Genomic DNA, 17225 nt, shown 5'->3' with positions numbered 1-17225 from the left:
GGCAGGGAATGGCCAATCTAACTGCTCTAGAGACCTTCCTGAAGGTATTGAGCCTCCCAGAACTGCTACATTCCTGGGTGGAAGCTGAGAGCTACGCTTGCTGGAGACCGCTTTGCCCTGAAACACAGGGGGTGGCAGGGTTAACCAGATGAGCTCCTGAAGGCACTGAGAAGAAACTGTATGCTGAGGTTTACACCAGCCCTCATAAGATCTAAAGTTTTTTTGTCAGGACTTTTTGACCGAAGCCTTCCTGCTGTTAATGACAGTCATCAGATCCATCACATCTCTAGAAGACTTCAGCCTGGAGCGCCACCGTATGAGTGGCGACGCTCAGTTTTTTGTACTTTCCTGTATGAGGAGCTTGTACATGGCTGGGGCTGGTTCCGCCTACCAGACCCATGAGAGCGTTAAGGGTGCTGCCAAACAAACCTGAAGGTGCTAGTAGGGCGTCCATAAGAATTGCCTTGTCCTTCTACTTGATATTGTCAGATTTAGCTACAGATGCTTTTTTGTGGCCACCAAGGCACCAAGATCTCCTTGGTGGCCTGAAGTGAAAGATCTGTTGCCTGATGCAGCTCTGAATGTCGTAATTCTTAATATTTTCTCCCTCGTCCATCTCTTTCAGCAGGTCAGCTTGATACACCTGCTACACTGACATGGGGTGTAGGCAAGCACCAGCCTGACAGCCTGTCATCTACTTTTTAACCACCAAAGGCGAAGAAGTCCTGAGCAGCTTGGTGGGTAACACTGGGGCCATGAGGGATGATGAGGAACCGGCTAATAGATAACTCACAAGCGTTTCTTCATCCCGAGGCATCGTTCCATAACCATGCTCTTTAAGTCCCACCACGTTGTCATAGTGAGAAGCACTGGGACTAAAGATGTAAAATATTATATATATATTTTTTTTTTTTTTTTTTTTTTTTTTTTACAGAGAGCTATTAAAAACATTGAGAAATTGATTTGTTTTTAAAGACTTAAATTTCCAACCATTTATTTATAAAAATGTGAACAAACTGTGCAGTACTCTAATTTGTTTATTTGTATGTTTGTCTGTCAATTTTTCTTATTTTCAAATAACTTTTTTTGTAAACAAACAGGTTCAACAGGCAATGAAGGTCAGGTTTAATCTGTGGCATTACTATTGGTCAGTCGTCTGCTGACTGAATTCACAGCATTGCATGTTTCCAGAAATAAAAATCACAAAATACATTGCTAGATCAGATAAAAATTTTAAAAAACAGCAGATGAGGTGAGCAAAGTGTTGATGATAATTTAATAATGTGAAGTATCAATAAAAACTAGAATTTATCATCTTACTCCAGTATTTGTGTGTGCAATATATTTTAATTGCACCTTTATCGACCTGTTCCTGTCTAACTCAGCATGTCCCATTGATTCAGCAGAGCATCTGAGAAATAAATCAGCATGGGAGAGATTGGATGACTGGGCATCTGCGGTGTAAATCTCTCTGCTCCACAAACACAGAGCAGACCTTAAGAATGTTTTGGCCTGAACTCTGACCCTGTGAATGACCAAGACAAGTTGGATCATGTGAAGAGGTCTAATGTCTAAATGACAGATTGACAAAAGTATTTATCTTCTTTCTGGTCTATTTGTAAAATGCAAAATATGACTTATTACACCATACACATTTATACATTAATAAATTAATTTGCATTCTGGGCATGTTTTCTTCTATACAATTTTATCTACAAATATTAAAAGTTACATTTGTATTTTTGCCAAACATATGATTCACGCCACTTATTACAAGTTTCTTTGCCACTAAAATGTTTGAGTACTTTTATTTTAAAAGTGTCTGGTTCAAAATTTTACTTTACAAAATTTGGTTTTCAAAACTTTCAAACTCAACCTAAAAATTGTAACTAGCCCCACGGTGTGCTGTGAGAGGAAGGGAGGCGCGGAGTGTGTGTGTGTGTGTGTGTGTTGGTGGAACAGAAGCGAGCCCTGTATGTTCCGCTGCTGCTCGTGCTGTGGCTGTGGGCTCTATCATCCTCCTCCTCATCCCCAGCTGTATCATCATTATCAGTGCTGTTCGCTCTTGTGAAGTTCTGCGCTTCTGTATGAGGCGGAATGGCAATGAAGAACAGCGAAATACACTCTGGACCATGACGCGCGCGCTCTCCGTCATCATTTGCATGTTTACCCTCACCCGAAGTAAGTAAAAAAAAAAAAAAACTCAATCTGCCATCAGTGGTTTAGCTTTGATTCAGCTTCTCAGTTACAGAAGTTAAACCCTGTTGCTTTTCCTTTAGATATGCTTTAGAGTCGTTTTTATTGGTTCCAGATTTATTGCTGTTAATATTGTGAGATAGTTGCTTTAGTGGGATGCCAAGTGAATGCAAATAAATGCTCGTATTTAACAAATGCTTCCTTCTGCTTAAAAACACGACATTCTCTCTTTGTTCTGTTTGACTGCATGTTTTATAATTATTTCATTTATATAGCGCTTTTCGGGGTACTCAAAGCTCTTTACATGAATTTTACATGGATTTTGATTAATAAATCCTCTTACACAGCTGAACTATTTACGTTTATTTGTTTGTTTATTTATTTATTTATTTTTGCTAAATAAAAACAAAATTGGTGGCAATTTTGAGTAGTATCATTAAAGTGATGTATATCTATGTACTGTATATGTGAGATGAAGACGTAGTTTTAGTTTAGTATAAGGCTGTTTTTATTCTACGTGAAGCAGGTTCATAATAATAGATTTATATGATTCAACACATGCAGCTAGTGCATAAGGGATTTTGCAAAGCATATATATATATATATATATATATATATATATATATATATATATATATATATATATATATATATATATATATAAGAGTGAAGAGGGCGTTCCCGCGCAGAGTTTGTCGAAAATATAAATGTTGTGACAATGAAACCGCCTTGTTCTGTTTCAATAAACATGCATTACATGCAGAGCTTTCTTAGCCCTCACACTTTTGCAGAGCGGAAGCTCAGGGAAACCCAAAGAGGTGGCTATGTATGTTCCCGTGCAAGAAGCCACGGATGAGTCACCTGCCAATCATGTAGTGGTCAATGCTTCCCCGGTGGCTGGCACGCAGCCCTCACTGCAGCATGCATAAATGCCCCCTGTATCGAGCCATCTGAGTGTGTGGTCGACGCTCCCGGCGGCATCTTATTGGGTGATCAACACGATAAAATGCTCCAGTTCACTCGTAAACCACCCCGCTTCGGCGGTGTGATTATGACAGAGGTATCAGAACAGAGTGCCCCACTGCTACGGGCAGAAATCTCCTCTCTCCTGGCCAAACAAGCAGTAGAGATAGTACCCGAGGAGCGGAGAAATTCCAGGTTCTACAGCCGTTATTTTCTTGTTCCGAAAAAGGACGAATAATGCATGTTTAAGATGATAACTGTGAAGCAGATCCTCGCGCACATTCAGCCCTACGATTACTTCATTGCAGTGGATCTGAAAGATGCGTACTTCCAAATCCAGATAGCCCCACATCACAAACGCTTCCTCCATTTTGCATTCGAGGGTGTGGCATACCAGTTCTCCAGGAAGCTAGGCGGCTTAATCCACCCGCCTTCGTCAGCTGCCGGTCTGGGACCTGTTAATGCTTAGAGCGCTGTCCGATCCAACTTTTGAACCAGCCGAGTCTAGCGACCTTAAAGGGCTCTCATTTAAGACGGCGCTACTGCTCGCGCTAGCTTGCGGGAAACAAGTGTGAGACTTTCATGCCCTGTCAGTGAACAGCGCCTGTATGCAGTTTGGACCGGACGATTGTATGGTCAGACTTTTACCCAAACACGGCTATTTGCCTAAAGTGCACTCAACACCGTTAAGAGCTCAGATAGTTACAATTCAAGCATTTTGCCCCGAGGAGGACAGTAATTCAGTGTCTCAGAAGTGCGCTTTGTGCCCCGTGTTTGACCTGCGTGCTTATGTGAACAGAACTAGCCAGTTTCGAACTTCAGACGCGGGTTCCAAAAAAGGCAGCGCGCTGTCGAAGCAGAGGCTATCACACTGGATAGTGGAGGCTGTGCGACTGCTTATGCTTCCAGAGGAACCGCTTGCCCAATCGGTACCCGACTAGACCTAGCGCGGTGTAAGAATTAGTGCTTGTGCTCTACTGGGGCTCAATGCGAGCTGGACCGGATAGTTTTTCCCTCACGGCGGGGATTTTATTGTTCCCCATATGTAATGTCGTGAGACCGACTCGATAAGGGAACATCTCCGGTTACAGACGTAACCTTAGTTCACTGAGAGGAGGGAACGAGACATTATGTAACCGGCCGTGTGGAAAACCTCTCAGCCTCATAGCTCTCATTCAGTTAGGGTTAGCGCTTTTTTACTTGTTTTTTTCAACTAAATTTAACACTTAATAAAGAAAGTTAATAAAGTAGGAAGTTGTGGTTTAGGGTCAGCGATAATTTAATCTTATCTAATTTCCAAAATATTTGAAATAATTTCGATTTATTTTATTTATTAATAGGTTTTTGTTTATTTTAATAGCAACATCTGGCAACATTACATCACAAGTGCAAATAGCAGCATTAGATATATGCTATTTACACCAAGTGCAAATATCTATAGATTATATTTATACTATGTTAAAATAGCAGGATTTTCTGCTATTTATACTGCTTACTGCAAATAGTGGCAATTATCTGCACCTCAGTATTGTAGTACATTATAAAACAGTATGCAATAATAACTTATTGAGTCTAATTTCATGAATGCCACCTTATTGAGACAATAAAGCCCTCCCTACACTTACCCTTAACTTATTGATTATTTACTTGTGATTTGAAAAGGCGAATTCGAACCCGAGTCGATCACGTCAAAATATGTATGACACACGTTTGACCTTCTGCACCACCAGAGCTGACTGTCAGGTATTGTCTTTTGTAATCTTGACTATCCGAAAATAACATGTTTGGTGGGCAATATGTATGTTTGCATGAATGATAAACAACTGATAAAATTATCCTCCCCATAAATTTAGAAAAATATTAACAAACTTTGATAGGGTATGAATAGGGTATGATTTAAAAATGAGCATTCCCAAAAACATCTACATTTCTGTCTCTTTTCAAGTGTTAGAGTATATAATTAATTGTATTTATAGGGGTTATTATAGCACAATTATATAATAAGGGGGTTATTATAGAAACCCCCTGGACCTCACAAATTTTCAAAGCCTGGTTACGGCCATGTCGTCCTTTTGTGGGCTGTGCACTGGCAGGAATCTAATATTTTGAGGTGAATGTGTGGATACTGTACTTCACAATCACAGATTATATTCTACATCTTGGAATATATGACCCAAATAAGAATTTTCACGGGAGATTGTCATCTGAACAATTAAGTAACAAGTCTGCCACTTTTGTTCTGACCAATTCAGCAAAACAAGCATAATAATAAATCAATCTACCAATGGTGATTAAATCCAATGATCACTTAGCTCATATCACATCAAACCGTGCATATTATTATTGTTTAACAATTTGAGAAAAAAAGTATATGTTACCAAGATCAGCATTGCAAAAATATGTGTATTAGTGTGTATATTTCAATTTCTGTACAGTCTAATATCTTACTGTCATACCATTTGAATTTCATATACAACCCGAATTCCGGAAAAGTTGGGACGTTTTTTAAATTTTAATAAAATGAAAACTAAAGGAATTTCAAATCACATGAGCCAATATTTTATTCACAATAGAACATAGATAACGTAGCAAATGTTTAAACTGAGAAATTTTACACTTTTATCCACTTAATTAGCTCATTTACAATTTAATGCCTGCTACAGGTCTCAAAATAGTTGGCACGGGGGCAACAAATGGCTAAAAAAGCAAGCAGTTTTGAAAAGATTCAGCTGGGAGAACATCTAGTGATTAATTAAGTTAATTGATATCAGGTCTGTAACATGATTAGCTATAAAAGCTTTGTCTTAGAGAAGCAGAGTCTCTCAGAAGTAAAGATGAGCAGAGGCTCTCCAATCTGTGAAAGACTGCGTAAAAAATTTTGTGGAAAACTTTAAAAACAATGTTCCTCAACGTCAAATTGCAATGGCTTTGCAAATCTCATCATCTACAGTGCATAACATCATCAAAAGATTCAGAGAAACTGGAGAAATCTCTGTGCGTAAGGGACAAGGCCGGAGACCTTTATTGGATGCCCGTGGTCTTCGGGCTCTCAGACAACACTGCATCACTCATCGGCATGATTGTGTCAATGACATTACTAAATGGGCCCAGGAATACTTTCAGAAACCACTGTTGGTAAACACAATCCGCCGTGCCATCAGCAGATGCCAACTAAAGCTCTATCATGCAAAAAGGAAGCCATATGTGAACATGGTCCAGAAGCGCCGTCGTGTCCTGTGGGCCAAGGCTCATTTAAAATGGACTATTTCAAAGTGGAATAGTGTTTTATGGTCAGACGAGTCCAAATTTGACCTTCTTGTTGGAAATCACGGACGCCGTGTCCTCCGGCCTAAAGAGGAGGGAGACCTTCCAGCATGTTATCAGCATTCAGTTCAAAAGCCAGCATCTCTGATGGTATGGGGGTGCATAAGTGCATACGGTATGGGCAGCTTGCATGTTTTGGAAGGCTCTGTGAATGCTGAAAGGTATATAAAGGTTTTAGAGCAACATATGCTTCCCTCCAAACAACGTCTATTTCAGGGAAGGCCTTGTTTATTTCAGCAGAACAATGCAAAACCACATACTGCAGCTATAACAACAGCATGGCTTCGTCGTAGAAGAGTCCGGGTGCTAACCTGGCCTGCCTGCAGTCCAGATCTTTCACCTATAGAGAACATTTGGCGCATCATTAAACGAAAAATACGTCAAAGACGACCACGAACTCTTCAGCAGCTGGAAATCTATATAAGGCAAGAATGGGACCAAATTCCAACAGCAAAACTCCAGCAACTCATAGCCTCAATGCCCAGACGTCTTCAAACTGTTTTGAAAAGAAAAGGAGATGCTACACCATGGTAAACATGCCCTGTCCCAACTATTTTGAGACCTGTAGCAGAAATCAAAATTGAAATGAGCTCATTTTGTGCATAAAATTGTAAACTTTCTCAGTTTAAACATTTGCTATGTTATCTATGTTCTATTGTGAATAAAATATTGGCTCATGTGATTTGAAAGTCTTTTAGTTTTCATTTTATTAAAATTTAAAAAACGTCCCAACTTTTCCGGAATTCGGGTTGTATATATATATGTATATATATATATAATCCAAAAAGCTAATTTTTCTTTATTCGAACTGGTTGTCTTTAAAATACAAATCATGTGTAATCCCAAACTATCTGTAATAAGATGTGCAATTAAAACTGGAATATAATCTAATTTCAGTCACATGTGTTTCATAAACACATAATCCTATCTGGATTAGAGTCTGTTTAATTATTCCAGCTGCTGTGAGAAAAGGTTATAAACAATTGTCCACCTGCAGGATCCTCAAATGTGATATAGTCTACTATCCTGGACTTTTTCTTAATGTTTTCAGATGTGTTGCTTGAATTTCCAGCAAATTCTTTTTAGGACAGCTCAAATTAAAGAACTTAAATATTAACTAATTGTAGTGAATCAGGCTAAAGTAAAGCGAGAGTTTCAAACACTGGTTGATTATATACTTGCTCAAATATTGATTTCGGTTTTTGCTGGTTCTTCACACAATCACTTTAAATCAGAGATGTGTTTGTGCTGAAGTTTTGTCACGGTGCCTGGTCTGTGTTTCCCTTGGTGTCCACTAGTGGTCTCACTTCCCCATAGGCACCTCACCGCAGGCACTACATTTCCTACAAAGCCTTATACCCCTCATCAAGGTAATTGCACACCTGTTAATTGCACTCAGGTGTCTTCACTTTCTTTGTCATTACCCTCTCTATTTAAACCGGTCTGTTTTCTGTCTGTTTTATGGAGTCCTTATTTTCCGTCACCTGGTTTCCTCGCGTTCCTTGTCTTTGCTTTGTGTTTCTTGTTTCCTGTTTGTTTGTTTCTGGACTGATTTTTGTTAATGACTAGGGATGGGCGATACCACATTTTTTCCATGCGATATGATACCGATACTTTTGTTACAATTTTAACAATACCGGTATCGATACTGCTAATAATTTTTAAAGTGTATGTGATTTTTAAAAATAATCTTAATTTAATATATATATATATATATTATAATTAATTTGCAGTTACCATGGCTACAAGAACGATGATTTGTGGTGTTATTGTTAAAACCATGGTTAATTTTCGTAAGGGAACCTGAAAACAAAAACAAAAAAACTTTCACTGGAATGTGCCTGAAAGTGATAAACAGGCCTCGTTTTTACCTAAATGATTTATAATTTATTTTAATATATATTAAAAATGTAAAAGGTGTGCATTGTAGCTGACACCTAAATGAACACATTACAATTGTTTTATGACTGCAAGTCTTTCTCCTCAAATGCTATTGAGCTTCAAATTTGCGTTTGAGCCCATGTGAAAAAGTAGCATAATTTACATATGATTTACAGTTTATTTTAATAAATATCAAACATTCAATTCAATTGTGCATTATAGCTGACACCTAGATGAACAATTACAGTTGTTTTTATGACTGTAAGTCATTCTCCTCAAATGCTACTGACGTTAGAAAAGTGTATACCAATATCGCATGTAACTTTAGAGACAGTCCCTAAATTTGAGACTCTCGAACATCCAACGTCAAGCCAACTTCATGCCTTTTTTTTTTTAACTTTCTTTAGTTTTCTTTTCTCTTCCCCGTATTGCTGATGTCCTTTACCCGGGCATAGATGTCCATCCATCAATTATGAACGTTCAGCCGCAAACATGAGGTGCGAGCGGTCGTGAGCGCAGATGGGAGAATGGTGCATGTTTTTTTTTAGTGTTTTTTTTTTAGAAACTGGGATGGTGCCCCCTCTGGGAGTTGGTGCCCTACGCAGACTGCGTATTCTGCGTAAATGATCGGCGGTACTGCTGTCATCTTTTGCGCAAGTCGCGACCGTGCATGCCATGTTGTGATGGTGAATGGTACATTGCACTGCGCGCACACACTGCACACACTGTTTAAAACATTTAGTTATAAATAAATTATAAATATAATTAAGTATCGATACTTTGCAGAAAATATCGATACCAAAATAGAAGCTTCTGAGTATCGATGTATAGATACTGCAGCATCGATGTGCATATCCCTAGTTATGACCCCCTGCTTGTTTTGATTCTGATTTTTGGATTACCCATTAAACACACACTGCTCTTGGATCTCTTGTCTCCTGTGTCCCGATCCGATCAGATCCAGCGGTGTGGGATTTTGTCTGCGTTCCCCAGCCAGCATGGAGGAGCGGAGGAGAAGATTCATTAAATTAACCACCCTCCGTCAAAGGGGGAATGAGATGGGATGGCCGACTCTAGACCGGGGTCTACAGACAAGAGGACCGCCAGCCCTGCACAACTGCACAATATGGCCACCAGCCCAGCGCCACGGCGCAAGATGGCCGCTAGCCCAGCGCCAATGCACAAGATGGCCGCCAGCCCAGCACCACAGCACAAGATGGCCGCCGGCCCAGCGCCATGGCACAAGATGGCCGCCAGTCCAGCGCCTCTGCACAAGATGACAGCCACAGGTGACCCTCCAGAGTCGAGTCAGGTTCCCGTTGACCCTCCAGAGTTGAGTCAGGTTCCTGTTGACCCTCCAGAGTCAGATCAGGTTAAGTTAAGCACTACCACAGTTAGACCTCAGGAGTCAAGTCAAGTCACCAGTGTTCTTCATGGGCAAAGTCAAGTCACCGACTATATTCATTGGCAAAGGCAAGTCACCATTGATTTTCATGAGCAAATGCAAGTCACCATTGATCTTCATGAGCAAAGTCAAGTCACCAATGACCTTCATGAGCAATGTCAGGTCACCAATGATCTTCATGAGCAAAGTCAGGTCACCAATGATCTTCATGAGCAAAGTCAGGTCACCAATGATCTTCATGAGCAATGTCAGGTCACCAATGATCTTCATGAGCAAAGTCAGGTCACCAATGATCTTCATGAGCAAAGTCAAGTCACAAATGATCTTCATGAGCAGAGTCAAGTCACCGTTGATCTTCCTGAATCCAGTCAAAACACCACGGATCTACAAGAGTCTCTCCACGTCTCTGCTGAACTACCAGAGCCTCTCCACGTCTCTGCTGAACTACCAGAGCCTCTCCACGTCTCTGCTGAACTACCAGAGCCTCTCCATGTCTCTGCTGAACTACCAGAGCTTCTCCACGTCTCTGCTGAACTACCAGAGCCTCTCCATGTCTCTGCTGAACTACCAGAGCCTCTCCACGTCTCTGCTGAACAACCAGAGCCTCTCCACGTCTCTGCTGAACTACCAGAGCCTCTCCACGTCTCTGCTGAACTACCAGAGCCTCTCCACGTCTCTGCTGAACAACCAGAGCCTCTCCACGTCTGTGGTGAACTACCAGAGCCTCTCCACGTCTCTGCTGAACTACCAGAGCCTCTCCACGTCTCTGCTGAACTACCAGAGCCTCTCCACGTCTCTGCTGAACTACCAGAGCCTCTCCACGTCTCTCCGGAACTTCCAGAGCCTCGTCACGTCTCAGCCGAACTCTCTGAGCGCTCGACTTATCCTGTCGTGGCCACGGAGGCCACCCTTAACCTGTTCATGTTCTCGGTTTCAGACTTGTCTTCTTCGGTCTTCTGCGCTGCCCTGGTGGGCTTATGTCTCGACTGCACGGTTGTGATGGTCTTCTGCGCCACACTGGTGGGCTTCTGTCTCGACAGCACGGCTGTGGTTGTCTTCTGCACCGCCCTGGTGGGCTTATGCCTCGACCGCACGGCTGTGATGGTCTTCTGCGCCGCCCTGGTGGGCTTCTGTCTCGACCGCACGGCTGTGGTGGTCTTCTGCACCGCCCTGGTGGGCTTCTGTCTCGACCGCACGGCTCCAGTTCCACCTGATCCACCCGGGATACTTCCCTCCTGGTCTTGTTTTTGTTTTTTGCACTTCCTGTCACTGTTTCCCTCTGTTGCCTGGCCCTCATCCCTTCCCCTGATCCTCTGCCGGTCCCTCTCCCTCCTGGTCTCCTTGTTTTTGTTTTTTGCACTTCCTGTCTCTGTTTCCCTCTATTACCTGGCCCTCCGTCCCTTCCCCTGATCCTCCGCCGGTCCCTCTCCCTTCTGGTTTCCTTGTTTTTGTTTTTTTTCCACTTCCTGTCTCTGTTTCCCTCTATTACCTGGCCCTTCGTCCCTCCGCCGGTCCACCTCCCTCTTGGTCTCTGTGTTCCTTGGTTTGTTCTTGTGTTCGGGTGGAGCATCTGGTAGCTGCTCCGTAGAGGAGGGGGTAATGTCACGGTGTCTGGTCTGTGTTTCCCTGGGTGTCCACTAGTGGTCTCACTTCCCCATAGGCACCTCACCGCAGGCACTACATTTTCCACAAAGCCTTGTCCCTTCATCACGGCAATTGCACACCTGTTAATTGCACTAAGGTGTCTTCACTTTCATCGTCATTATCCTGTCTATTTAAACCGGTCTGTTTTCTGTCTGTTTCATGGAGTCCTTATTTTCCGTCACCTGGCTTCTTCGCGTTCCTTGTGTTTCAAGTTTCTTGTTTCCTGTTTGTTTGTTTCTGGACTGATTTTTGGTTATGACCCCCTACTTGTTTTGATTCTGATTTTTAGATTACCCATTAAACACACACTGCTCTTGGAGCTCTCGTCTCCTGTGTCCCGATCGTTACAAGTTGTCCTTTCTCCATTTGTTCCTGTGGGTCTGCTGTTCATTTCTTGTGTTTTGTGATTCTTCTATCTGCATTACAAAGTGAGTGCTTACAGTGTAGCTCTGGGTGTCTCTAATTATCACTGATCACTGCTCATTAATATTAATTAATCCCAATTAAAGCTGCAGGTCTCAGTGGTGTGTCCATGTTTTTTTTTACTGCATTAAAGTGTTAGTTTACCCAAAAATGAAAATTTGAAAATAAGGACTTCTTCTTCATTCAGATAAATCCAGTCGGAGTTATATTCAAAACTGTGTTTGATCTTTCAAGCTGTTTAAAGGCACTCAGAAGGGGTTGCATTGCTTCAATCCAAATTAGTATATAGTAAATAAAATAAAATAAAAGTAAATAAAGTAAATAGTAAATAAAAAGTGCCCATCCAAAAAAAAGTGTCTCACATGGTCCCGGTGGGTGAACAAAGGCCTTCTGTTGCGAATCAATGCGTTTTTGTAAGAAAAATATCCATATTCAAAACGTAATATTTACTTTAATCTAGCTTGTGCTCACAGTTATATTATAATATATATTATTATTTGGATATAATTCTGGCAAGGTTCTCTCAACATTTTGTTCTTCTAGTAATGTTAATAGAATTTCAGAATGATTTGATCTTAAATAATGTTCTCAAAACGTTACACAGTTGTGGAGAAATATATACATACACTTTGCAGAATCTGCAAAATGTTTATTATTCTACCAAAATAACAGAGATTGTACAAATGTGTGTCATTTTTTATTTCATATTGTCCTGAATAAGGTTCTTCAGAGAAATCCACCAGCTCCTGCACATGATTTGGTTTTCCAGCATCCTTTGAACCCTTTCCAGCAATCTTTTCACACTGAGGAAAACATATGATTGAGAGCTTGGGGGTGAAAACTTTTGAATGGGATGAGGATGTGTACAGTTTTCTTATTTAGGACCCTGCCTGTGAAAACCCAGCTAAAGTAATTTTTTGTGATTTACTGTTTTCTACATAAAATCATCTTTCATAAATATATATATTACATTCTGTGAAAATATAATCTTTAAATATTTAATATTGACTGAGTAAGGCCATGTCAAAGATTGAAATCATAGTGAAATCAATGGTTGAAATCAAACTTTAATGCTTGTTATCTCATAATTAGATCGAGACTTTATTCTGGATTTCACAGACAGGGTCATATTTTTTTTTTTAAATATCACATTTATCATCTAGTACTGCCTTTGACATTATCAGGAGAAACTTACTTGTTTCCCAGAAGACAAAATATGTACAATTTCCTCTGATCTTCAAATTCAGAATTTGCATTTTGTATGATCCTTCTTATTTTGGTATAGCAGGTATGTGTAATTTTTTAACCACATCTGCATATTTGTTATTTATAAATCATTCATGGAATTCTTTTTTAATTTTTAGTTTGATGTTAATCTAACGCTTGTTAAATGTTACTGTTTCTTTTAGAACATTCAGAGAACATTCACAACTATTGTTCCATTAATGATTGTAAAATTATAAAGTGGAACTTTACCTTAGTTTGTATAATCAACATTCAACATATAGTCACCATGTACAAGAAATGCATTCGACTGAAAATCATACTGCAGTATTTCTGTAGGATATTGTGACCATCTTTGTGCTCTATGAACTAAACGAGCTCCTAGAGCAACAGTTTCACACATGAGTCTGTGGTCCTCTGGTCTGAGGTGTTCTCTGGCGGTCTGCAGGTGGACTCTGTGCAGACTCAGAGGAGCGTTTGATGAACTGGCTGCTGGGTAAAGAGCGCTATAATAAACTGATCCGGCCGGCGGTGAACCGGGCAGAGAGAGTGACCGTCCTCCTGCAGGTGTCTCTGGCGCAGCTCATCAGTGTGGTGAGTCAAAGCCTGACCTCCACAGCATTCAGTAAATCATTACCAGTGCTGCTGTAGTGTATTTCAGCAGCCAAAAACTTTGAGAGTTGCATCAGATTTCAAAATGCATTTTAATCAGTTGTGAGGCTTAAACAGACAGAGATATTGATACATTCATTCACATATGATTTCACATCCAGCCACTAAAAACAATGATGTATCATGAATGTCCCATTAAATACCATATTGTGTGTGCTGGGCAACATATATATTTTTTTTAAATCACGATTTATTATGAACAAAATTAAATAATGACTTCAAAAGTAGTGTATTGTCCACTTTTTTCATTTAAAAATAAAAATATAATACATCTACATAATTTAAAAACATGCAATCTCTGCAAGTTTCCATTTTTGTGAAATAGTTTCAAAAGTCAGTATCATCTGTGTGTTTGTGTTATTATTTGTATTTCTGTGCTTCCAGAACGAGATAAAGCAGATCATGACGACGAACGTCTGGATCACTCAGGTCAGTGTCAGTGTTAATTATTAATCAATTAATACTCAATTAAAGCATCATCAGCTCTGCTTGAATTCACCTGTTGTGAGTCCTGTCCAATAGTCAGTGCACTCCTGTCCATTCATCATGCTGCTAATTGAGTCTGAAATTGTTTTCATCTGACCGAGGGAAAGTTTATTTATGTAATAAGACAGTTGTGATATTATCTGCAGAACTGGAATGATTATCGGCTGTCGTGGGACCCGGCGGAGTACGAGGGAATCGACAAGCTCCGGATCCCCTCCAGACACATCTGGCTGCCTGACATAGTGCTGTACAACAAGTGAGTTTCTGAGGAGAGAAACCCAGATGCTGAAGGAGATAATGACCGGAAACTGAATCCTGCAAGGAATGAGCCACCAACATCCTCCAGTGTTCCTCTGAGCAAGCACCCAGCTGATAGTTACATGAACTCCAAACAGCCGTATTATCTGAAACTGAAATAAAATTAAATATTAAACAACTGATTTTACTTTGTTGCCAAGGCAGCATCCATAATTATATTTAGTATAAGTTTAAAAAAGTATTAAAACTACTAATTGAGGGGGGGGGGGGGCAGAAAACAGGCTATAAAATAAAAGCTAATTAAATTTTTTTTATACAATATTCTTTGAAAAATGTTTAAAAAATACACTGACTCTACGTTAAAGAAAAGTAAACTGATATTTCCTACTGACACACTACAGCAAAAGATAGAATAAACTGACTTAAAACCATGTTTAGCTGCTGAAAATACTAATGCTCTAATCATTCTGGCCAGCACTGTACAGTATAAAGCCTAAAATGCCCTAGTCACATATCCCACATGCGTTATATTCTTCTGTTGGCTCCACAGTGCCGATGGGACGTATGAGGTGACGGTCTTCACCAACGCCATCGTCCTGTTCAATGGCAGCATCGCTTGGCTTCCTCCCGCCATTTACAAGAGCGCCTGCAAGATCGAGGTCAAGCACTTCCCCTTCGACCAGCAGAACTGCACGCTCAAGTTCCGCTCCTGGACCTACGACCACACCGAGATCGACCTGCTGCTGAAGTCCGACGCGGCCAGCATGGATGACTTCACTCCCAGCGGCGAGTGGGACATCCTGGCTCTACCAGGCCGGAGGACGGTCAGTGCTCTGGACCCCACCTACGTGGATCTGACCTACGACTTTATCATCAAGCGCAAGCCACTCTTCTACACCATCAACCTGATCATCCCCTGTGTGCTCATCACCTGGCTGGCCATCCTGGTCTTCTACCTGCCTTCGGGCTGTGGCGAGAAGATAACGCTGTGCATCTCTGTCCTGCTGGCGCTGATCGTCTTCCTCCTGCTGATCTCCAAGATCGTGCCGCCCACATCGCTGGACGTTCCTCTAATAGGGAAGTACCTGATGTTCACCATGGTGCTGGTGACCTTCTCCATCATCACCAGTGTGTGTGTGCTGAACGTGCACCATCGCTCTCCGAGCACACACAGCATGCCGGACTGGGTCAAGCTGGTGTTCCTGGTCAGACTCCCAGCGCTGCTGTTCATGCAGAGACCGCGGGGAAACTCAGCCCGTCGCCGGGATCCCGGATCAACATTGCAGGGCTTCAGCAATCCTCACAAATCCGCCATGTCCTCGTCAGCCTCCTCGCTTTTGGCTGCATCCTCTGCGCTCTCATTGCCTGGACACTTTTACAGCGGAGCACCTCAGGTCCAGAAAGTAGATCATCGGCACGCTGGGTTCCTGCCCGATGCACACAGCTCCACACAGGACCTGAGAGAGAGCAGGCCAGCTCCAGACTGGGGATCTGAGATCCAGGAGGCCGTGGATGGTGTTAGCTACGTAGCGGATCACATGATGGGAAATGACAACGATCAAAGTGTGAGTGACTTTATCGCTTCTCAGATACTCTTTCAAATGTGCAACCATTCTGCTCAACAAGGCTGCATTTATTTGGTCAAAAATACAGTAGAAAAATTCCTGTGATCAAAGTTGAATTTTCAGCATCATAACTCATTTGGGGAAAAAAAAAATACAGAATTATGTATTGCACCAAGAAGGTTGTCTGTTAGTTCACACAAGCACGAACTGATTGGCAACTGCCTTTAACAATTACCTGCATTAATCAAAGTGATCGGCACGGTCATCTGTGAGTGATATCACCTCCCAATAAAAACACGCCCCCTAGTATAGTTCCACCCCTCACAATGATTGACAGCTTTCCGTGTAGACATCAGAAATTCAAATACAAAAGGAATTGCGATTCCGTTTGAGTTTTGGCAGGTTATCCTACACACAGCATTGTTACTTAAATACGACAGGCTCATAACTCAGAAGACATGGGAAAAACAGTTGCAAATGGACTTTCCTTTTAAAAAATCCTTTTAAAAATTTCCCTGAATATTCTTCCGTACCAAACATTTGAACAGTAATAAATGTTGAGCTCATATGATCAGTAATTCCATATCATCCCAAGAACTCTTTAGTGGAAATGATGAACTTTGATGGTTTCACTTGTAAATCACAGTTGAGGGCCATAATTGCCCTCCTATATCAACCTAAAACAAAGTTTTTGTTGAAATGTTCAATTTGTCAGACAGTTTGTGAGTCTTGAGTGCACCTAACGAGTCAATAGGGTTATTAACAAGCGGGTCTCTGTGCATCCACAGGTCATCGAGGACTGGAAGTACGTGGCCATGGTGGTGGACCGCCTGTTTCTGTGGATCTTTGTGATTGTGTGTGTGGTGGGAACACTGGGTCTGTTCCTCCAGCCGCTCTTCCAGAGCCAGACCACCGCCAGACCAGACGGGGTGTGAGCTGGAGATCTCAATCAACTCATGCTTTATATATGTACAGTATATACAGTGCTGGCCAAAATGATTAGAGCATTAGTATTATCAGCAGCTAAAATGGTTTTAAGTCAGTTATTTCTATCTTTTGCTGTAGTGTGTCAGTAGGAAATATCAGTTAATATGCATTTACAAACATTGATTTGGTCATTAAGTGAGATGTGTGTGCTGCACACAGAGATGTGATCTGATCATCATCAGTCTGTCTGGAGTCAC

The 17225-nt window shown here is 41.3% G+C and overlaps 1 protein-coding gene across 1 annotated transcript; it reads left to right on the top strand.

The window, feature by feature from the left end:
- The first annotated feature begins 2063 nt into the window (after positions 1-2063).
- Positions 2064-17011, top strand: LOC132101841 (neuronal acetylcholine receptor subunit beta-4-like). The gene is made up of 6 exons (XM_059507057.1): positions 2064-2181; positions 13509-13654; positions 14117-14161; positions 14365-14474; positions 15027-16041; positions 16830-17011. The coding sequence occupies exons 1-6, from the start codon at positions 2088-2090 to the stop codon at positions 16974-16976; spliced, it is 1557 nt and encodes a 518-aa protein (XP_059363040.1). The 5' UTR covers positions 2064-2087; the 3' UTR covers positions 16977-17011.
- The last annotated feature ends 214 nt before the right edge of the window (positions 17012-17225 follow it).

The sequence above is a fragment of the Carassius carassius genome, chromosome 23 (genome assembly GCF_963082965.1).
Source record: "Carassius carassius chromosome 23, fCarCar2.1, whole genome shotgun sequence".
NCBI lineage: Eukaryota > Metazoa > Chordata > Actinopteri > Cypriniformes > Cyprinidae > Carassius > Carassius carassius.
The sequence above is the reverse complement of the archived record's forward strand: the minus strand, read 5'-3'. Positions and strand labels throughout refer to the sequence as shown.

What these genes read in the sequence shown, in the direction of transcription:
- LOC132101841 (XM_059507057.1), top strand. Translation starts at nt 2,088, where the DNA reads ATGAGGCGGAATGGCAATGAAGAACAGCGAAATACACTCTGGACCATG. An exon ending in CATGTTTACCCTCACCCGAA is followed by an intron (nt 2,182 to 13,508) that starts GTAAGTAAAAAA and finishes GGCGGTCTGCAG; the next exon opens with GTGGACTCTGTGCAGACTCA. An exon ending in CGAACGTCTGGATCACTCAG is followed by an intron (nt 14,162 to 14,364) that starts GTCAGTGTCAGT and finishes TATTATCTGCAG; the next exon opens with AACTGGAATGATTATCGGCT.